At 41.3% G+C, this 24425-nt stretch overlaps 1 protein-coding gene and 1 pseudogene across 3 annotated transcripts in view; both read right to left on the reverse strand.

Moving 5' to 3' along the window:
• Positions 1-24425, reverse strand: part of WRN (WRN RecQ like helicase) — a 102578-nt gene that overhangs the window by 68150 nt on the left and 10003 nt on the right. For 2 of the 3 annotated variants that reach the window (XM_075066040.1, XM_032769480.2), the window contains 6 exons: positions 21651-21772; positions 16726-16841; positions 15295-15440; positions 10345-10493; positions 2999-3148; positions 136-208 (listed from right to left, as the gene is read on the reverse strand). In XM_075066040.1, the coding sequence (XP_074922141.1) occupies positions 136-208; positions 2999-3148; positions 10345-10493; positions 15295-15440; positions 16726-16841; positions 21651-21725 (709 nt within the window). In that variant the 5' untranslated portion in view covers positions 21726-21772. Of the gene's footprint in view, positions 1-135; positions 209-2998; positions 3149-10344; positions 10494-15294; positions 15441-16725; positions 16842-21650; positions 21773-24425 lie in introns of those variants that run through there. The other variant, XM_075066041.1, reaches the window with a different exon arrangement.
• LOC116818517 (3'-5' exoribonuclease 1 pseudogene) lies at positions 12884-13617 on the reverse strand (annotated as a pseudogene).

Here is a 24425-nt window from a genome sequence, read left to right on the forward strand (position 1 = left end):
TACCCATGTGATACAGGTGAACAAAGAACCCAAACAGAATTCTCTCACTGCAAGCCGTCTGTAAACCCCAAACAGTTCAGTGTCCAATTAGAAAAAAAACCCACACATTCTTTATGCTTTTAAGTTGCAATTTACCGTTTTTTATACTGCAGAGCCTCTGACCACAGTCACTCCTATTTTCAAGTTTTTGGTAAATGAGGAGGCCTGCCTGTGAAGAAAAGCAAAACAAATTTAATGCTTCAGATTCCATACAGATCACATATTATATTTTTTTCTTCCACAGTTGGAAAAGCCTAAAACAAACTGAACAGGCTACAAATTTCTTCTCCAATCCAAGATGTAAATTCAATTTAACACTAAGTGAAGGATTTTTGTTCCAAACAATGTCAGTAATGCAATATTAAGTTAGAGAACTTAATACAAAATACAATTTAGCCTAACACTTTCTTAAGGTAAAGTTAAGGGTGCAAGAACATATCAATGATTTTAGTAAACATTACCTCAAGACATTAGAAGTATGTTCATTTATTTTTTTAAAAGTTAGAAACAAAGCAAATGCTGAGTTAAACTCTTGCTAAACAATTAACCCAAAATGCCTTTGCTCCACGCCCAGGGGCCCAGTCAGATCGACACATGGGCCACGTCTACACTACCGGCTAAATTGACATAGAAGTCTTCCAGGGGTACTCAACTCATCTAGATATTTGCCTAGTTTTACAACAGGCTACATAAAAAGCTTGTTTAAGCTGCTGTATACACAATACACTCACATGTAAGTACAGTATTTATATTCAAATGGATTTATTTTATAATTGTATGGTAAAAATTAGAAAGTCATACGCTTTTGTATTTTTATGTCTGATTTTGTAAGCAAACAATTTTTAAGTGAGGTGAAACTTGGGGGTACTCAAGACAAAGCAGACTTCTGAAAGGGCTACAATGGTCTGGAAAGGTTGAGAGCCACTGGATTATGGCACGGCTAATAGATTAGTATCATTCATCTCAGTGTTCCATGGCACACAAAATGTGGGCAGACCATGTCCTCTATTTTCATTTAACAAAGAGCCTCATGGATATGAACAGTGCTAAAAAAATACTAAACAGAACTACAACGACTGCTCCTGGTAACCTCCTGATAAGTCTCGTAAGTGAACTCAAAGATATATATAAATCTCTGGTTCACAGCTCATCTCCAGGTATATCAGAAAAAGCAATATTTACTGAGAATGAGGAGAACTGTACTTTGGTCAATAAGCAACTTCACATAGAGTGAGGCTTGGACTCTCAGTCTTGGAGCTGCTGTTAAAAACACTTTTCCGTGTTCAAGGTTATACCTAAATGTTGTATAAATCAATATGCTCCTTCAGCTCATCTCAGTAAGGAGACAGGCTACTGCATCAAGCACCAGCTGTAACTTCTTTCCACATTTTGCCTAAACCCAGGGAGAGAGAATTACAATCGTCTAGCCTGGAAATCCTGAACCACAGACCACTGTGGACAGGTCATCGTCTGAGATGGAAGTATTATGATGCATATGAATTTGATGCTACTGAGAACAAGTACTCCAAGTGGGCACCTCTCCCCACCTACCCCGGCCTGGTGGAGTGAGAGGCCTGTATGGGCCAAAGGGGAGGAGGGCAGGGTTTGGGGAGAGGGAGATAGTCAGGCTCCCGAGTTTGGTTGGTTTCATCAATTTCCCAGGGAGAAGAGGGAGAAAGCATTGGTACAGGGGAGAGATGAGGCGCTGAGATGTGAGGGGAGTCCCTGAGGTAGCTGGCGGGAGCCATGGGCAGAGACGTTCCATAAAACTGACATGATATTAACTTCCTTTGCAAAGCACTTTGAGATCTGTTGATGTAAAGCCCTAGATATTGTAATTACTTCATTCCCATATGCAATGGTTCAGTGAAGTAAGACCTTTCCATTCCTCCATTTGTCCCCCATCCCCTTCTCTAATGAATAATTAAGCATTGTTTCCAAAACTGACAGAACGTTTATTCGATTGGCTATTATGCCCGACTGAATGGGCTCTTGCTATTTCTCGGAGGGATAGCCTTTCCTGCTAACAGACTGTGTCCTTAGTGTGCCAAATGATAAACATTTATATTGGGATGGTATCATTTCTGGTCAATAGAACTTGACAAGTTTGATATTTTTCTTTGCTATTCCTATTCTGATCCACAGAACTGGTTATTATTGAAGATGCAGCAAGTCTTTAAGGCAATGCTGATGTTCAGGCAAATTTAATCCAAACTTTTTAAATTTTATGGGTTTATACTTCTAAACTGTCACAAATCAGACCCACTTGGAGAGAATACCTTGGAGAACAGCCTCCAGTAAATACACGGGTTAAAATGCAATCAAGAACTGAAAATGTTGGACAGTAGCCTACACAATGTGTCAGGGGCCAACCTTCAGCAGAACCACTCTTCTGGAAACCTAATGAGTGCAGCTGGCCCTGATCGGTTGAAGGAGTCAACTGCACCACTTGATTGGCTGAAGGAGTCAACAGGATGATACTTAAGCTCAGGAGCTGCTTAACACATTCCCAACCCACAGCTGCACTTACCTGCCTTCACTGTCTTTAGCCCTGCTCCAGCCATTGTCTGCCCTTGCTCCTGCTCCCAGATTCTTCCTGACTTCTGACTAACAGCTCAGACCCTTGGCTCTGCCTTCTGACTGACAGCGGTTCACCCTTCGGCTACAACCCTTGGCTCCTCTCCTGTACCCACATTGTCTGGATTTAGCTCTTACTGGTAGGCTGGACTCTTGCTCCAAACTCTCGGCCAGACTGCCCACAGCTCAGTCACCAACATTATGAAGTTTTATAGTGTGTTTTGCGGGGCAAAGATTTAATACTAACAATTTGGTTGCGAGGAATCTGAATTACATGATTGGTGAGTTCCACTGCAGCAAGACATTAAAAAGGTCGGCAAATAATGTATTAAGGGGAATGAAATAGTTAAAACATGGAATGGAGCTCTCTATTTGTACTCACATAAGCGTCAGTGGCTGCATACAACTTCTGCTCCTCGCTGAGTGGAAATTCCTCCCAGTTACTACAGCGGACACACTTGTCCTTCAGAAGCTGCTTGCTGAACAGATGTTTTACCAGTCCATTTAGACTCCACATCTCCTTACACTTCAGCTAAAAATAAGAAATATTTATTAAGTTCAAATTAAAAATAATTCTCAGAACAAGGTAACAAAGCTGATTCAACATCACAAATGGAGACTCTGAATAGATCATAATTAACTCATTCCTCAACAAAATGACTGACCTTCAGATGTACAGCTTGATTCTGCTCCCATCAGAGCCAATTGCAGTGTTACAACCGAAAAACTACAGCATTGGTGCCCTGACACAGTGTTCCCGCACAGTGTTCCCTTCTTGCCAACTATATTGCTGCATCAGGGCACCATCAGCATATGCAATGAGAAGTGGGTGTCCACAGCATAGCAAAAAAGGGAGAAATACACCACACAAGTGCTCAATACAGGTCATTTTAAAACAGTGACTGCAACCTTTCCACTTCACCGTCATCTTAAAAAGCTTTTATGGTGCTTTCCTGAGATGATGCTGTTCCCATTTACCAGTCATTGTTTCAGCCTCCAAGCATACGGTTTCTGGTTCTACTAAATGGTCGTTTCCCTGAGTTTAATATGGCATGGTTCTCTCAAACCAGGTTCAAAGGCACTAAGTATTAAAACTTCACCTTAAGATTTTTTAATTTCTGTATGCCATGCCTATCACTAGGAGAAGTAAGTGTGGACAGAAGTTATGTTCTCTACATCTGTATTCTAGCAATATGACATTAAACCAGTAAAGACCAAAATAATTCATTCTTATCCCAGATATAGAATCCTTTGCTCCAGATTGCTCCCTAAGCCAAGCTGTCTAATGCATAGGTATTTCCCAATGAAACCAGAAGCATCAATACAAACGTATGTGCACATCTGGATTTGATATCTGAAGGTTTAATCAATAATTACCAACATCTATGTTGGGGCTCTGGAAAGAGGTCAGAACAGTAAAGTTTTATGCTGGTGGGACAGAGAAAAGGGCAGATGTAATGGTCAATGCTCAGAATTGAAAATGGGAACTGCATCAGTTGTAGTACTTTTGGGAATTTAAACACTATGCATTATGCTATCTGACAGTCACACAGGGAACAGAGACAACCAAGTACTCACCAACACCTTAATGGGCCCTGCTCCAAGAGAGAATGGTTATTCAGAACGACAAGGACTAAAATCTAGGAACTGCCAGAGAGGAGCAGACACACAACTCACCTACCCCTGCATTCCAGCTCCAATAGAAGCCAGCACCAGATGCTTCAGAGAAAGATGAAGGAAACCTCACAGTGGGCAGATGGGAGATAATCTGCTCCCCACATCAGGTCTCATTTCTTGGTCTCGAATAGTTAGAGATTGGCGTAAGCCCTGAAGCATGTTTAAAATCCCTTTCCAACACTGTTTTTATTAGTATTAACTCCTATAATACTGCACATTCTTGTTATACATATAAAACTGCACAATCCCTCTTTGGGCCTTAATAAACTGCTGGCCTCAACAACTCTATTGTATACTGAGCAGACACCTTCAATGAAACATCTGCTATGACACCCATTTTCCTTTCCTGAGTTGATACAGTTAAACTAGCAGTGTATTTCACAAGTTCTAAATGTTACCCTCCATCGCGCATTACTTTGCATTTATCCACATTGGCTTTTATTTCACATTGTGTTGCCTTTTCACCCAGCTTGGTTAGGTCTCTCTGAAGTTCCACACTGCTCATCACTAACAAATAACTGTGTCATATGCAACTTGTGCTACTTCAGTAATCGCTCCCCCTTCCCAGACTGGAAATAAAAAGAGTACATCCAAAAAACCACATTAAAATGCCATTAAGGGTACAAAGCCAAGCACTCAAGTTAGGAAATGCCAGTATTAAGGTTTCCATTGGAACCCTAGTTCATCCCCTTGTGCATATGCATTATGATACAGTCTGTAATTACACGAGCCCTATCCTGTATTTTCCACACGACCCTGTCTGGTTTAATCTCCCCTCTCTCCTGCTATATCACATCCCCATATACTGCTGCCTCCACCCTGCATGTTTTCCCCTACCTCCTCACCCTTGTTCCTTAACTCTCTGCCAGTCAAGCAGCTTGCGTCTTCTCCTCAGTACTGTCGAGGCATCAACTGAGGAAGCACTGACAGCACAGGAGAAACAGGCTCCCTGCTTTCAGTTTTTGTGCCTGGCACCACAGCAATTTTCATCTGCAAGGAAGAATAACTGCAGAGAAAGTCCTGTTCAGCCCCCAGATGGCACATGCTCAGTCACTCTGTGGGGATGGTGCATGTACAGTCCAGTCACATGATGGAGCTGCCAGTGACCAGAATTTTTGGAAAACATAAGCTTCTAAACTCTAGGAATCAGAGGGGTAGCCGTGTTAGTCTGTATCCACAAAAACAACAAGAGACTAGTGACACCTTAAAGACTAACAGATTTATTTGGGGATAAGCTTTCGTGGGTAAAAAACCCACTTCTTCAGTTGCATGGAGTGAAAATTACAGATGCAGGCATAAATATACATATATTGATACCTATATTTATGCCTGCATCTGTAATTTTCACTCCATGAATCTGAAGAAGTGGGGGTTTTTTCACCCACGAAAATTTATGCCCAAATAAATCAGTTAGTCTTTAAGGTGCCACCAGACTCCTTGTGTGTTTTTGTAAATGCTAAGACGACTCCATCAAGCATGTGCAAACTGAGATTTTCCAAAAATCTTACAACTTGGTCAAATTAGGGTGAATTTCAGAGGAACAATAAAAGGTACATTCCTGACACCTGGCCAAGTCCCCTGTCAAATTTTGAGCCTTTGCTCTGAAGCCTGGAGGCAATACAGCTGCTCAATGAAGCAGCTGTAAGAATTTTAACTTGGATAAATTAATGCATTTTCCCCAAGCCTCATTCTCAGGAACAGCTGATCCATTCTAGCTAAAACTTTCCAAAATAATGCAACCTTAGGCAAATGCTCAGCATAGAAAATTTCAGCCCAAGATTCCAAGTGAAATCTTGGGGGAAAAAAGTGTTGGGGGAATGTTAACTATAGGCACACTGCCTGCACTACCTACAAAATTAAACACTGGACCCAGTATGGAACCTAGAGTCATGCCACTGTCAACCTTTCATCATGAAGAAAACTGGCCTTTTATTCCTATTCTTTGTTTTGTGTCTGGATCAAAAACCAGCCAGGAGAGTTCTTTGCCTCTTCCCCAATGACTATGTTAGTGGCTCATGTGAGACACTATCAAAGACCTTTCAACAATCTAAATAAATCTGTATCAACAATCGAGGTCACACTCCACAGTCTGACAGCCTCTGTGCTATTGAGAGGGATGAAAATCTCAAGGAAAGAACATCAAGCTGAAGCAGAGGGAAGTGATCCCATAGTTGGGACCCTTCTACCAGCTGATCTCATGGTATCCTCTCATCCTGAGGATGCCTCTCTGGGGAAGGGGATCCCTGTTATTAGGAAAAGACACGTAATAGCAATGGGGTATTCATTATTAGAAATACAGACAGCTGGGTTTGTGCGTGGATGAGACAATGGTGTTGGGAGGAGGGATTTTGATTTATCTGGAACGAGGAAACTTTTGGGGAAAGGTGGTGCCTATATGGGAAGGATTGGCTCCACCTAAACCAAAACAGAACCCGATTGCTGGCATATAGAATTTAAAAGGTCATAAATGACTTTTTAAACAAAGGCTGGGGGAAAGCTGACAGGTATGAAGGAGCACATCGTGCGACACATACCTTAAGGGAGGATTTATTGAACATGCTACTCTATATCCTAGTAAAGAGAAGAGAAGTTGATAAAGTACAGATAACTGAAAATAAAAAACAAACACTTGAATGGAAAAGACTGCCATTCAATTACAGCACAAGAAGATAGACAACTAAATATTAGCAAATTTCATAAGTGCTTGTAGACAAATGCTAAAAGTCTAAATACTAAGATGGGTGAACTTGAGTGCCTGGAATTAAATGAGGATATTGATGTAATAGGCATCACAGACACTTGGCGGGAATGATGGTAATCAGCGAGACACGGTAATATTAAGATACAAAATATACAGTGACGAGAGCAGGTCACACTGGTGAGAGAGATGCACTATATGTGAAAGAAAACAGAGTGAAAAATAGTAAAAATCTTATATGAATCAAGCAGAAGCAGCATGGAATCTCAATGAATCGAAATTCCATGCGTGAACAGTAAGAGGATAGCAGTAGGAATATATGTCTACCACCTGACTAGAATCACGACTGTCATTGTGAAATCCTCACGGAAATTGGACAGGCTACAAAAACAAAAAATGCAATTATCACCAGGGAATTTCAACTATCCCCTACTGATTGGGAATACGTCATCTCCATTAATGACAGCTTCTTGGAGCAGCTAGTCCTGGGACCCATAAAGGGGGAGGCAAGTCTTCATTTAGTTCTAAGTGGCACATGGGATCTAGACCAAGAGGTAAATATAGTTGAATTGTTCCATAATAGCTACCATAACATAATTAAATTTAACATCGTCAGGGAGAAAACACCAAAGAAACCCACCACAAGTAGCATTTAACTTCAAAAAAGGGAGCTAAACAAAGACAAGGAAACTAGTTATACTGAAATTAAAAGGCACAGCCACAAGAGTGATATGCCTGCAGGCTGCACAGAACTTTTAAAAAAATATCATAACAGAGGCTCCAACTATGTGTGAACCCCAAATAAAAGAAAATAAAGAAACCCACACATGCACAAAAAGAGGCCAAAAAAGCACCACCATGGTTACACAGAGTAGAAGTAGTCGTCAGACAAAAAGCATCCTTTAAAAATTGGATGTCAAATCCTGCTGCGGAAAATAGAAAGGAGTATACACTTTGGCAAGTCCAGGGTAATAGCATAATCAGGCAGGCTAAAAAAGAATTTGAAGAGCAACTCACAAACGACAGAAAAACTAACAGAAAAAATATAAAATGTTAAGTACATAAGAAGAAGAACACTTGCCAAACAACCAGTGGTTGGATCAGCGTGCTAAAGGAGCACTCAGGGCAGGCCAGGCCGTTGTGGAGAAGTTAACAAATACAGTAACTCCTCGCTTAACATTGTAGTTATGTTCCTGAAAAATGCAACTAAGCGAAACGATGTACGTATGTATGTATATGTGTGTGTGTGTGTGTGTGTATACATATATATACACACACAGTATAAGTTTTAAACAAATAATTTAATACTGTACACAGCAATGATGATTGTGAAGCTTGGTTGAGGTGCTGGAGTCAGAGGATGGAAGAGGGAAGGATATTTCCCAGAGAATGCCTTACTGCTAAATAATGAACCAGCATTCGGCTGAGCCCTCAAGGGTTAACACGTTGTTGTTAACATAGCCTCACTCTCCACAAGGCAGCACGAATGAAGGGAGGGGAGACAGCATGGCAAACAGAGACACACACCTTGTGTGTCAGGGAGAGAGAGAGCGCGATATGTGCATTGCCTCTTTAGGTACGCTGACACCACTCTAAGTACGTTGCCTTTTTAAGTAGATCAGCAAGTTGAGACAGCAGCTGCGGCCAGCAAGCCCTCACCCTGCACTATATGGAGAAGAGGTAAGCAGGGGGCAGGAGCAGGGAGGAGGGGGACACCCTGACATTAGCCCACCTCTTCCCCGTCTTGGACAGCAAGCAGGAGGCTCCTGGGAGCAGCTCCAAGGCAGAGGGCAGGAGCAGCACATGGCAGTGGGGGCAGGGACAGCTGAACTGCCAGCAGTTGATAGCCTGCTGGGCAGCTGCTGCACAGGGAACTTAGGGGAGTGGGGACTGATGGGGGGCTGCCGGTCCACCCTGGTTCCAAGCCCCCACCAGCAAGCTGCAACGGGCTGCTCTTCCTGCAAGCAGTGGACAAAGCAGGCAGCTGCCAAACGAAGTTAGAAGGGAGCACTGTGCAACTTTAAACGAGCATGTTCCCTAATTGATCAGCAACGTAACAACGAAACGAAACGACGTTAACCGGGATGACAGCAGCTCTGCCTGGTGCCCCAGAGAAAAGCAATCAACTCTGACTCTGAGACAAATGAGTCAGGAAAAGGATAATGATCTAAGCAATGGGACAAATGCAAGGCAACTGTGGGGAACCCGCCCAGGACAGATGAAATTCAGTCTTGATAAGGAATAATCTGAGTTCCTCGCACACTTAACTGAGTCTAAATAATTAACTGCATCAACTCTGGAGAATGACCTAGGTATCATCGTAGACAGCACAATGAAAACCTCTGGTCAATGTGCAACAGCAGTCAGAAAAATAAATAGGTGTTAGCGTTCATAAGGAATGGCATGGAGAATACTATGGAAAAATATTGTCTCGTTACATGAAACAATCATTTGTCCTCGCCTGAAATGAGGTGATGGGGCATGGAAAAAACCTCATCTATTAATTGATATTGAAAAGATTGAAACTCTTTACACCTTAGAGAGGGGACATGATAAAAGTTGACAAAATAACGAATACCATAGGGATTGCAGCTCAGAAATTTCTCTTCACTCTCTCTCCTAATTCAAGGACCAGGAAATTGAAAGGAATTGAAACTGAAAGATGGCAAATTCAAAACCAAAAAAAGGAGAGACTTTTTCACACAATGAGTAAATAGACTATTGCATTCTCTGCCACAAGAGATCACTGAGACAAACAGCTTAGCGGGATACACAAAGGATGAAACATTTATATGGATAACAAAAATAGCTACAGTTTTGGAAGGTCATGCTTCATGGCATAAGCCAGCCCATAACTGCTGGGGATAGAAGAAGTTTTTCCCTGGGGCAGGTTATCCCATAACTGCCAAGTGCAGAGTTTCTTGCACCTTCTTCTGATGCATCTAGTACTGGCCACTGTTGCATACAGGACAATGGACTAGATGGACCTTGAGTCTGATCCAGTCTGGCAATTCCTGTTAGTAAATATAAAAGGGTACAAAATTCGATTGATTTAAAAAAAAAAATGGTGTTCCAAATGGAACAAAATGGCCAGAAACTGAGCTGAGGAGAAAAAAAGATCTGTGGGAAAATCAAATATACTGTGTAATGCAAATACAGGCATTTAATACTGTGGCTCTTACTTGAGTTCCTTCCAAATTCAAACACTTTAAGAAGTGTCACCTGGTAATATTTATCCCTGGTAACAGATCTACAGTGTATGACTGGTGCCACATTTGCATTTCTATGAAAACAAAAGCTTCCTTTTATTTAGCATGACATACCCCCCCCCCCACATGAAACTGAATTTTTACTTTCTCGTTGGCGACATCAGCTAGTTCTACAAAGCTCTTCAGTTTGATTTCAAAGTCGCTCATCAGCTTCCACTGATCTCCTTCAATTCCTACTCCAACCTTTTTAACAGCTTCATCTTCAAGCAATCTTTTGAGTCCCTTGGGAAAACCTAAAACAGATTAAAATCCAAATACAATCAACTACATGGCACAAACTGCCAGATTTTAATTTCATACAGAAATAGGTAGAATCCTATCAAGGATAAGTTTGGGCAATCTACTCTTTTTATAGTAATAGCCAAAATGGTCACTACATCTGTATCTATAAAGCAGTCAACTTAGCCATCAAACAACTGCATGTGATTTCTAGTATGGCACTTTAATGCCAAGGCAGGACAGTCAGTTTATATTTTGTGCTAGCTGGAACTCCAACTGGTTATGGTATAATTTCATCTGGAGGCAAGCAACACTGAAATTATGCAAACTTTTTTTTTTCCTTATGGAAACAACAGATCAAAAAATAACTTCCAATCCAATATTTACTTCTAAATGCCTCATTCATCAGCATGAATGGTAATCAGCAAAAAACAGGCAACTGCTTTTGGAAAATAATTTCTGATCCATATAGCAGAATGATCACTAAAATTGAATGTGTTATTTCAATATTTTCACATATTTAGTCTCAAATTATTACACTGTATGCAGTTTTTTATTAACTTAAAACACAGGCAACCAGACACACAGGGACCCATTAGGAGAATAAAGTTCGGTACTCTACTAATATAAGAGTACTGTTCAAAGCTCCTGGAAAAAAACACAGTTAAGAAAGTAGATTTCCCTGGAAACTCAGGTGGGTTGGAATAGCATACTAAAAACAACTTAACCAAAAAACAGGTCAAGCAGAAGCGCTGCCGCCATCAGCATACTCTGAGAAAAATGTGATATTTGGGAGAAATCTGATATCAGGGGTAGGTCCTGCAGTGGTTGCCCAGTGGGGACAGCAAACTCTAAACCAGTAGTCCCCAACCTTTTCATCTGGCGGGTGCCAGACGAAGGACCATGGCAGTGGTGGAGCATCCACCGAAATGCCGCCGAATTTCTGCAGCATTTTGGTGGTAACACCTCTTGATGATGCCGCTTGTCGGTGGCAAGCAGTGTCATCGAGAGGTGTCGTTTGGCGGATGCTCGACCGCTGGCCAGGACGCAGGCGCATTTAGATGCCCCTGCGGGTGCCATGGTGCCCACGGGCACCGCGTTGGGGACCCCTGCTCTAAACAAACGAGGCAGGATTTTTAGAAGTACTGTACACCAACAGCTCCCAGTTATCCAAGCAGGAGAAAAATATGAGATGCATTTGTCACTGACAGACAACCTAAATATAAATGAGTTGTGAGCAATTATATTCCTTCCTACAGCATTTGCCCAGACATAAGAATATGTGCCTCTTGGACAAGGTCCTTTGCTATAAGTGCCAGTAACAATTACTGAAGGCAATGGGAGCTGTGGTTGCCTCCTCCCAGGATACAATTCGTCATGTGCAAAGACCACTCCAAATACAGACACACCATCTTTTGGAAGGAGAGACCATCACCCACCCACAAAATTATACCCATGAAGAGCTTTTGCACTGTAGTGCCAAGTCCAAGATGTACACTGGGTTAGGACCAGACGAGCGTGGGTGATAGGCCAACAAAGGAAGCCTGGAGTAAACGGAGAACTTAGATAAACTCTGAGAGGCCCAAAAATGTGTAACTCAGATTCTCATATTTAATTTTGAAATCATTCAGTGTCACAGAGCATTCTTTTGCACTTTTGACAGAGTAACACATGCAAGAGAAAAACAGTAATATCTGTATTCCTCAGTATGGTTTCAAGAACATGAGCTAGTTCTATCAGAGTTCGCATTCAGCATAGAGAGTTCATGCTTTGGTGTTCTAAAAACCTGAATTTCCATCAAGTGGATCTCATAACAATATTGAGTTATAGAATATTTTTGAAAGTTATAGGGACTGATAGGTAAAGGGCACAGACCAAAATATTCAAGTTTGGTTTACTACAGTTCAGCACCTGAATCAGGCTTTAGGTATTTAAACAGAAGTGGCCTATTCTCCACCAGATTTGTGGGTGCTTTGTATTCTGGACATTTTTTTTTCTTTTAATGGAGATATACCTATCTCCTAGAACTGGAAGGGATCTTGAAAGGTCACTGAATCCAGCCCCTGCCTTCACTAGCAGGACCAAGTACTGATTTTGCCCCAGATCTCTAAGAGGCCCCCTCAAGGACTGAACTCACAACCCTGGGTTTAGCAGGCCAATGCTCAAACCACTGAGCTATCCCTCCCCCCCATTTTTTTTTTTTAAAGTCTTAAATCTTTATTTAAGCACCTAAGCAGTGGTCTGATTTTCAAGTATTCAACAGAGACTGTAGGTGCTCAAAATTAGCACTTTGTTAAGGCCCTGCGATCTAAACAAATGCGACTGAAATTATACAAACTGGAATGTTTTACAGCTTGACCCTGCAGTGTACAAAAAATGATTGACATAAAAATGTGTGCAAGACTTTACTTATTCCAACTTTAGACTGAATTTTCCCCAGAGAATCTGCAATCAATTCAAACCTTGTAGAAGTTTCCATAGGATTTGCGAATGTTGATGCACTTTTTGGCAAAAGAGGGATATTTGATACGGCTAATACGGCACTGGATATTCAGATATTTACTCATATCCCAAAACCTGAGTGATTCCTGTCAGATTGATGCAGAAGTTTGAAAGCTGGGGATTAATCTCTAGTTTCACATACTGTTGAAAGGTATCCTCTATTTCTAGGGTATGAGTATTTCATGAAACTCAATTATTTCATGTATAAACTCAGGCTGATTGTCCTCTTCACAGGTTGCTCCAAAGTCAATAACACAGGTGTAATCATAGTAACTGTCTCCATTGGTGGCCTCCTTCTGCATCAGCTTCTGCTTCTTATAGTAGTTCTTCAACCTCTTTTTCGGTATATCTTTCACTCTCCTGGTTTCAAGTTTGAATTCTGCAAGTTTAGCGCTGAGCTCACCTCTACTCATTCTATTAACATAACCATTGGTCACAGCAATTTCTTTGTAAACTGAGTCACCATAGTCACTTGAACTGGAAGTGCAATGTTGTCCATTATTTTCTTTGCCATCAAGTCTACAATGCTGCTTGGCCGGGGTGAGGGCGGGGAGGGCAGGCCGCTTTGCGCACGCCACCGCCTCATTGTGGGCTTCCTGCAGCCGGTTCTCCTTTTGCTCCTCCATCGCCCCTCTGCTCACCCGACGCCAGCGCCCGCCCCTGCCTGTCTCGGCACCTTAGGAATCTAATTATGATCTAAGGCCTGACTTCACAATCCCAAATTTGACTATTCTGGCCATAATTTTTAAAGCCCTAAACCCCTTATAAATCTGCACCCAAATATATTCACACCTAGAAACTTGCTCAGTTTCTACTGTCCAAACTTGAGCTTTGCACTAGCTTGATAAGTATTTCCAGACTCAACATTTCACCATGTGTGTATGCCTACATTTTATGATACAATCTTGATACTTGTATGGTCCCCATTCTGAACAGACTCCAAAGTTTATGTTGGATTATTGTTCATGGACCAGGGTTTATATTTAGGACTCTATACTCCCCTCAGTTCACAGGGCATCTTCTACTGATATGAGTGGAAGGTTGGCAAAAAGAGCCAGGATGTAACATACATCCCTTCAACTAGTAACTCAACTTTTATTTATCAGCATCCTATGTTCAATGTCATCACATTTATCATCACTCAGTGGGAAAATTTCTGCCTTTAGGATCACCTGCATGTCTGCCCTTGTTTCTCTTCTTCCTCTATCCTCCTTTCATCATTTCTCTCCCTCTTTCACGTCTTTGTACCTTTCCTCCATCTGAATTTCCTACCCTTCAACATCTCTCCCCACCACATTTGCTAAAATAAGCAATTAAATACAGACATTTAAAGTGTCATTATTAAACATTAGCGTGAACACCCCAATGAGAATAATGGCCCTTTTCACACAGCTTCAGAACATCTGCAGGCACATGACAATAACACTGCATCAGTTTACTCTCTGTTCATTTACATGGTTTCATTTACAACCACAAAAGCTTAGGTTCTACAGACACTGTACACACCAGGCTCGCCACAAATACATCAAGCAAGCTAGAACTAGTCTGCACAGCAGATACTTGATACCTCCCCTATAGGAATACAGGACAACACACAGATTTTAAGAACGAAAGGCATCCTGACCACTTAGCAGGTTTTTAGCCAGTTGAGCCAAGGTAATAAGGGTCGTTGTCAGCAAAATAAGGCCTACAGCTTCATTTTGGCGGGGGGGGGAGGGGACAAATATATTATATAGGGCAAATGTTTAATATTTTCTATTTTAGTGAAGACAGCATTTGAATGCAGGAAAACTTCCTTAGGAGCACAAGAAAGTGGCTGTGTAAATAAGCTATGACAGTCGTCTCCAGAGAGAAATGAAAACATTAGCAGAGTAAACGAAAAGGAAACTTTCCTTCCTCCTTTTCTGGGAACAGTGGATGCTGCTGGATACTGAGCACTTTAGAAAATCTGGCCACTTCATTTAGGTGCCCACATGGGACCTTCTGATACTAAACTCTTTTGAAAAAGATCTAGCTCTTAACACTGATTCAGACGTAATTTACAATGTTAACAACACCGATAAGGATTTTTAAATTAAATTAATTTTGTAGTAACAGTGACACTTTCATGATATAAACGACCTATGCGGGCTGACAGAGACTAACATACCTACACAGAATTGGACAGTTGGATATGTGCACTATAGTGGGGGTGGGTTTTCTCTATCAGCTGAAACAGGAAGTACTATCTGCTTCTGGAGGCAAAAGCACAGATCAAGTAACCTGATACAGAGAGGCAAATATGAACCAGAGCACGGAAAGAATAATACTGACCTGACATTGAAGAAATGTGAAATAAGTAGCATTTTTTCTCCGATACACATATTTGGATTAGGGCAACTTTCCCTACTTTCCCTTTAGTATATGATGGCGGCCATTCAATGTCAAATCCTATCACATCTCCACCAGATAGGTTTCTTCTGAAGAGAAAATAGGTTGATTAATTCCCATTTAGTAATTCTACTACACATACATCATCTATAACAGGGGTCGGCAACCTTTCAGAAGTGGTGAGCCGAGTCTTCATTTATTCACTCTAATTTAAGGTTTCGAGTGCCAGTAATACATTTTAACATTTTTAGAACGTCTTCTTTCTATAAGTCTATATATAATATAAACTAAACTATTGTTGTGTGTAAAGTAAATAGGTTTTTAAAAATGTTTAAGCAGCTTAATTTTAAAATTAAATTAATAAAAATGCAGTGTGAGTGCCACTGAAAATCAGTTTGTGTGCCCCCTTCGGCACACGAGCCATAGGTTGCCTACGTCTGATCTATAACATATGACAACAGTGTATCTTACTTTAGAATGAACAACTAAAAAACTTCTTCTCTCACTCCCTGTTCATGGGCTGTTAGTAGAGTTGTAGTCAAATAGCCTCCACACTGACGGTGAAATTCACCCTACTACAAAGGGCTCACCTGACACCTTCCAAACAATGTACACCCTTAAGTACAGGTCTTATGCAGTACAGACGCCCGTTCTTTGGCTTGCTGTGCCTCAATTAAATTCACCCCAAGGGAGAGAAAAACAGAAACTGGACACTCCTTCCTTAGATATATTTTTGGAAGTTCTTGCTCATAACTATTTTTCTCAATTTATTGATGGTCTTATGTTAAGTTTGTCCCCAAAAACATTGTATGCACAATCCAAATCCAGAAAACAACTACTTGCATAATGAATTGATAATATATCTTTAGGCCTCGATCTTGCAGAGATTCAAACACATACTTTACACACTGTAGTCCTACTGAAATTATTGAAATCCATGGAGTTAGTCACAATGTGAAAAGTTACACACTTGTAGAGTACAGGATTTGCACTTTAAAGAATGCTGTTTCCCGACATGAAGTCTCACAAAAAAGGTACAAATGCAGAACTACATCCAGTCAGCTAAAGTTAAAAAGTTTATTTTTAAATTTCCACTCACTGCAGATGTCATTCAGTAGCATTTATGGATAATTTTTAGTCCTAAGAAACTGTAACTTCACTTGGTGCTTGTAAACAATACATAAAACCAGACAGAATTCTGCTACTTACACTAAAAAGAAGACTTCTATTATCTACAGACATTTTCTATGGCTGAGTAGCTGACCCACTCTGTGTATGAAAATTGCACAACAGGTATACATGTGCACGTGAAAAACACAAGCCCTTCTGAGGTAGCGACAGACACACACACCAAGGAAACATGCAAGCTTTTACCTGATATCTTCTGACAGAAAGGAGCAGTCGCTGGCATCGTAACTGTAAACAACAGAGCCATGGAACTCTAAGATAGGCAGGTCATTTTCCAGAACACTCCTCTGAACAAGAGACTTCTGTTTAACAACATTTAGAAGAGGATCTGTTATAGGGCATATTTAGCCACATTGCAAACACATTCATTAGCAATACAACTTTCTTAAAGCTGTAGTCTTGGCTACCAAAACAATTTTGTGATTGGTTTGTTACTGTAAAACTATTTAGCAGAACAGTTACAAACTTTAAAATAGACAGCTCATAGCACCACCCTTTATTAAAGACCCTGTCTTCACTTGCTTACAAACTTGCCAAGCTTTAACCATTTGGGCTGAAATTTGCCATGACAGGTATCAGCCTTTTACTGACTTGTTTTTGTAAAACTTCAGCCAAAAGAGTTCATCATTTCTGAGAACAAGACTAGGACAAAACATATTTTTCCCAGGTTAAAAATTTCTGGCAATCTTTTCTTCAAAATGCTGTAGGCATCTCCACGCTTTGCAGCAGGAACCTGAAATATGTCATTTTGAGTCAGGGATGTGCCTTTTACCATACCTGTAAAAATGAGCCCAATTTTGGCCAAGTTATAAACCTATAACAAATTGCACATGCTCAGCTGAGACTTGTTAGGGCTTAGCAGATAAAGTCTCTGTATACATGTTCACAAGTGAAGCAAATTAACGTCACACAGGCAACCTAAATTCTGGCATTTCCTAGCTTTGGAATGTTTGACATTGCAACCTTAATAATGTTATTTTAATATAGTTTTTGTGGTGCAATACATGGACATATGAAATAATTTGTACAGTTCATTAAAATGAACAGAAAATTTCCTATCAATAATTTCCTTTCGGGAAGCAGCATCTCCCACAATTCTGGATGTCTGAGAAGCAGAAAGCAGTGATAAGACATAAGGAGTGGTATAAAACAAGGAGTTTGGTAGAAAAGATGTACCCCCCTAAAAGCCCTATATTATTTCTGGGCCACCAGCCACAGCACCTTTCTGCCAAACGAAGCCTCTGCAGAATAAAGTCCATTTTATAGTGATTAACGAAGGTATTAGCTGCAGACCAAGTGTCTGCTTTTCAAATTCCAAAGGGGATGCATTTTCTCATTGCGCCTGTGAGGTTGCTACAGTTCTTGATCTCTTCTGAGCTAGGAACCTCCAATGATTTGTAGGCTTCCGTAATATATAGTCTAATCCGCCTAGCAACGGAGGACTTGGAAGCTCTACGTCTCTGCCATTTTGAGTGGACGGACAAGAATAGAGAGCCCAATGTTCTTGAGAACTGTTTACATTTGAGATAGATGTCAGAGGAGCCTTAAAAACATCAGGTATGCCATGTCTTCTCTGTTTGCTGCTGTGGTTTTGGACAGAACAAAGGAAGCACAACCTCTTGGGAATGAAAGGAGTTGGAATTTACCTTAGTGAAAATAGATTCTGGTGTCCTGAACCCCACCTTGACCTCATAGAACATGCAGTAAAGATTGCCGCATAGATAAGGCTGCCAGCTCTGACCCTCACCTGGTGGATGCAGCAGCTACTAAATCAGGTCTTAATGGACAAATAAGAACACTGTAGTCAACAGTTCAAGCAGATGGCTTGTCAGGGCCCTCAAAACTAGCAGTAAATCCCATTTTGGGAAGAGCGGCCTGACTGCCGGACTGGCTAACCAGACTGCTCCAAGGCTACCTGCGGCTTGTTGGCCATGAGGCCATGAGGAAACCTAAGCATGTTGTGAATAGCATGCTACTAAGAGCAAACACCGACAGGCAACTGTACTGGGCTGTCTATGCCTTTCTGGGAGAAGCCCAGAATGGTTGGAATTCCAGGGTTTCTGGGATTTGCACTGGATTGGCGGGAGCAAGCTGCTCCCTCAACATTTCCAAACCCCAGGGCCCGATTCCACTGTTTTTCCTGGAAGAATCTGTGTCCCTTTGCTGGTATCTCTGTAAAGATGAGGAGCGAAAGGAGTATCTCTGTCTGAACGCTGGTCCACAGTCTCTCCTGAGGACAGTTAGTGGGGAAGGGAGAGACTGTGTGGATTTTACCACATTGTCAGCCACCAACATAGCCAACTTTTTCTCCAAAAAGGAGGGAAACTGTAAACTTGGCTGAGCATAGGACTTGCTCAGAGTCAGTATTTACCTTCCAGGGTCAGAGCCATAGGCAGTGCCTGGCTATTCAGCTAGAAGCCATGGCTTGGACTGACAGCCTGATCACATCCACTGAGGCATCAGCTACAAATGCTGTTGTTAGGGAGATGCTCTTTAAAATGGAACCAAAGTCAAGGTGATCTCTGGACTTAAGGCCTTTGAGATCTTTAGTCCAGGAAAGAGATGCTCCAGCCAAACAGGGTACTGCCAAAGATGCTCAGAGGGTGGCAGAGGAGACGTCAAAGTCCTTTTGGAGAGTGGGTTCCATCTTTCTATCTATGGGATCCTTTGGGGAGAACTTCACTCCCAAGGGAATAACCATATCCCTGGTGAGGGATGCTACTGCAGCATCCACCTCTGATGTCTCAGCAATAGAGCCCTTTGGCTCTTGTATGGTACAGATCCTGAGGTGTGGGGGCTCTTGTGAACGTGCTTGCCCTTATCATCCCTAATTCACTTCCTCAAGAGAGTTTGAGACAGAAGGCTGGGTGCAGTCTGGGCACAACTCCCCATCTGCTGAGCCTGGAAAGGCTGCATCACATATAGAGCACCGCTTGGATTTGACCCAGTGCTTTCCTGGCTGCTCTGTCATGCCTCTACTGGGGGAGAAGAGCAGACGCTGCAGTGGAGACTGAAGGAGGATTAAACCTGAGGGATAACAAACCCAGGGAGGAAGAGGAGCACTGAAGAGGGAAAACACTGCTCCCTACTTCACAAAAACTAGGCAAAAAAAGCAAAAACAGAAGCGTAAGGGTGGGAGAAACAGAAACTGTCACCGTTTGCTACTGCAAAGGCAGAGTCTGGCAGCAAGCAGCAGCAGAGAGGGCGTGACTAGAGCATGCAGAACCTAAAGGCGATCTACCTCCACAACGCTGCGGAGAGGAGCGTAGCCCAAACACCCAGGAGCATGTGAAACGTTGGGCTGCAGAAGAGTCATTTTAAAATTATTAGTCAGGTGCCCTGAAGATTAAAAATTCCCTTTTAAATATTAAGTGTAATATCAATTGTAGTTGATATTTCACCTCATCTTTACTTGGTTAAAATGTTTATTTTGTTCCTTCTTATAAAGCAACTTATTATGTCTAAGACGTGGCTCAGGCCTTGTCTTTGCTACACATTAGCAGCACTAGGATGGGACTAAAAATTAGAGTAATCAAACAATGCTGGCTGTGACTATGCAGTCAACGTAAATCAGGATTTATCCTTAAACACTTGACACAGTGCTGAACATGGCTTGTCCTTGACAGCATCACGTTAGCTAATTCTACTCTGTACAGAACATACAATTTTGTACTAAAGACAAGCCATCAGTTATTTGGCAGCCAACATAAGACACTACAGTAAGAAATACTCAGCTTTGGAAACAACCTTGAGTCAGACCCACAGGAGAAAAATAATCCATAGCACCTTCAAGGCAATGCAATCTGGCCACACTGCATATCATGGACATAACAGCATCTCCACAGTTACGGTTACATTCTAAAGTGCAAATAAAATTCTTTTCTGTAAATGTAGGCAGTAGCCTTTTGGTGTGAAATTTCAGTTTTTATATCCTTTGTAAAGAAGACTCAGCTGCAACTTACACTGTGGAGCAATTGCTGTTACTCCATAGCACTGGAGTGTAGCAAACTCAGATAATCTGCTACAGTAATGTACTACCCAGTGTTTTATACACAGTAACACTCATGTCTTGACTGCTATTAATTAATTTAATCCTCATACTATGTTGTTGTTTAGTCACTGATAGACAGACAGAGAGGAATATATTTGTTGCATGTTTGTGTTAACGACTCAATATTGTTGAAATAACAAGTCAATCAGAGATAAATACAGCACTATACAGAATACAGAAATAAATACATTACTACCCTTTGTTGTCACACTAAGAGCTGTATATGTATCTTACCTGCATCTGGAAGGGACGTGCAGTTTTCATCCTGCCCCTCCCCCCCGCCCCCTGTCAAGTTTTCATATCGCTATCGTTATATAGGATTTCCGACAAAGGAAACCCAGTTTCCAAGAATATTCTCCCAGAAACATATGTTGTGATGTCATTTCTATATATTCTCTCTCGTGTTAAGGCATGATTATTTACCGCTGAGAGCAAGTTAATATCTCTCAGTGGGTCTTTCTTACCCCACAATCAGTCTTCCATATTGATTCCCCCAACAGAAAACATCTGCTATGACAATAATCTCTTATTAGTTTCCCAAGTCTATATATGCTTATGTCAACATTATATATGTTAAGGAGCTGGTTTCCAGGAATATCTGGAGTTTGAGAGACATGAAGGCACCCTGAAGTTATTAAATACAGCACAACACAAACATTCCGAAATAGGGTAACTTACTGGTCAAGGACCAGTGTCCAGGCCTTAGAATTCAGATATACTCTTTGTTGTGGATACAGATTCTAAAGAATAGTTAATATGTATAAATGAATCAAAAATACAGAAAGAAAGAACTAAAACTATTACTTTTTATTAACAGGTACTAACATATAACATGTTGAAATTTATATTAAGATTGTTGTTCTGTCAAATGAAAAATTCTGTACGACAAAATGGATCATCAATCAAAAACATACCACATACATACAATTGATCTACAGACAAGCTGTAAATATATTAACAATGAATACTGGGACAACAGTGCAAGATGAAAATGTAATAAAATTGAACGTTAGTCTAAACCATCTATGTAATGTAACTGGATTTTCACATCAGATCCTACCTTTTTGTCACCCACGGCATTGTCTTTACTCTGTGCAGACATCCACCGAGGAAGTTTATGATGTGGAGAAATCATTTTCAATTCTATATGATTAATTCTCCTGCATTTCTGTTATTTTTGTTCTGTAAAATTCAAGGGGAAAAAAAGGCAGTTAGTGCACAGTCAGTATAGGAATGAGAGCTACTATTGCTGTTTTATCATTCTGAGTCCCCCAGGGTCCTCATTTTAGCTGATCACTTTAGGCTCAAGTAATCTGTTCACACGGAAGGAAATGTACGTGACTAGGTAAATGCAGGAGTTCTTCATCAGAGTTTCATCATCTGCTACATGTACCCACAAATGTATAAAAACACATGAAAGAAGAAAATCTCAAAATATCCTCCTGAGAGAAAGTTCAGTAAAATCTTTTGCACATTATGACAGCACCAACTAATTTAGGATTAAATGACTTGTGTATTTTTCCACTAAAGTAATTCAGCCACTAACAGTTAAGGTGCTAATATACCAAGGAATCCTAGGGATTTTGTTTAACACTTAATCTAGTGATGCACAGTTCTGTTCTTTAGCTAGCCTTCTTACTCAGAAAGTTACATGCTGTTCGCACAATTCATGGTTTGAAACTCCCTCTGCAGCAGAGAGTAGGAACGTTGTTCTGATGAGAGCAGGTTGCCTCTGCTATGGGGATTAGTTCTGCATGTTCCCACCCCACCAAGCTGCATTGAAGAGGAACCAGTGGAGCAGCAACACACAATGCTGGTCTTACCAGCTCTCGGTGCAGTTACACTGCCCATGTGCTGTCTCCAGCAGTTCCAGTTCAACTCATTGCTTTGTTGCATGTCTGAGTTAATGACTCAAGATTTTCAAACAATGGGCTACATTGGAATTATTTAATCTATGATTATGAATCAGACATTAGCCCAGCACTATACAGAATACAGAAACAGATACATTATTACCCTACCAAGAGCTGGCTCTTGTCTCAGTGTATCTGGAGGTAAGCACAGCCCTCATTCCCCCAGTGAAGTTCCCTTACCCATATCATTATACAGGGTTGTAGACAAAGAAACCTTTTTTGCAAGAATATTCCCCAGGAACATATATTCTGATGTCATTTGTATGCATTCTCAGTTTACCTGGTTTATGTGTGAAGGCCTGATTATTCACAGCTGAGAAGACTAATTTGTCAAGACAATCTCTCTCAATGGGTCCTTCTTATCCCACAATCAATCTTCCCTATTGACTCCCCAACAAAAAATATCTACTGTAACAATCATCCCTTATTAGTTTCCCAAGTCTATATATGCTTCTGTAACCATTATGTATATGCCCTGTATCAGCGGTTCTCAAACTAGGTTTGCTGGACCAGGCCAATGGGGGCTGCATGAAGCAGTGTGGGCCGAGGGACATGCTGGCCACCTTTTCTGCAGCCCCCATTGGCCTGGAGCAGTGAACCGTGGCCAGTGGGAGCTGCGATCGGCCAAATCTGCAGACGCGGCGGGTAAACAAACTGGCCCGGTCTGCCAGGGCCTTTCCCTGAACAAGCAGAAGCCCTAGTTTGAGAACCACTGCACTACATACATGTATGTATGTATGTATGTACATATGTACGTGAGTACGTTAAGGAGATTGTTTCCAAGAATATTTGGAGTTTTATAGACATGAAGGTGCCAGAGATTGTTAAAATATAGCTGGGTTTCAGAGGGATAGCTGTGTCAGTCTGTATAAGTAAAAACAACGAGGAGTCCTTGTGGCAGTTTGGAGACAAATAAATTATTTGGGCATAAGCTTTTGTGGGCTAGAACCCACTTCATCAGATGCATGGAGTGGAAAATACAAGTAAGCAGGTATAAATATACAGCACATGAAAAGATGGGCGTTACCTTAGCAAGTTGGGGGTCAGTGCTGAAGAGGCCAATTCAATTAGCGTAAATGTGACCAATTTTCAACAGTTGACAAGAAAGTGTGAGTATCAACAGAGGGGAAATTATTTTTTGTAGTGACTCAGCCACTCAGTCTTTATTCAGGCCTAATCTGATGGTGTCAAGTTTGCAAATTAATCCCAGTTCTGCAGTTTCTCGTTGAAGTCTGTTTCTGACATTGTTTTTTGTTGAAGAATGGCGACTTTTAAGTCTGTTATTGAGTGTCCAGGGAGATTCAAGCGTTCTCCTACTGGTTTTTGAATGTTACAATTCTTGATGTCAGATTTGTGTCCATTTATTCTTTTGCGTAGACTGTCCAGTTTGGCCAATATACATGGCAGGGCATTGCTGGCACGTGATGGTATGGCTGATGTGGTTGGGTCCTATGATGGTGTCCCTTGAACAGATATGCGGGTAGAGATGGCAACATGGTTTGTTACAGGGATTGGCTCCTGAGTTAGTTTTTCTGGCATGTGGTTGCTGGTGAGTATTTGCTTCAGGTTGGGGGGCTATCTGTAAGCAAGGAGTGGCCTGTCCCCCAAGACCTGTGAGAGTGAGGGACAGTCCTTCAGGATAGGTTGTAAACCCCTGATGAGACACTGCAGAGGTTTTAGCTGGGAGCTGTAGATAATCGCTAGTGGAGTTCTGTTACTTTCTTTGTTGGGCCTGTCCTGTTGTAGGTGACTTCTGGGTACCCTTCTGGCTCTATCGGTGCTTAAAACTACAATACACACCTATCCTGCGAAAGCTTATGCCCAAATAAGTGTGTTAGTTTTTAAGTATCAGAGGGGTAGCCGTGTTAGTCTGGATCTGTAAAAGCAGCAGAGAATTCTGTGGCACCTTATAGACTAACAGA

Source organism: Chelonoidis abingdonii, chromosome 5, assembly GCF_003597395.2.
Source record: "Chelonoidis abingdonii isolate Lonesome George chromosome 5, CheloAbing_2.0, whole genome shotgun sequence".
Lineage (NCBI taxonomy): Eukaryota > Metazoa > Chordata > Testudines > Testudinidae > Chelonoidis > Chelonoidis abingdonii.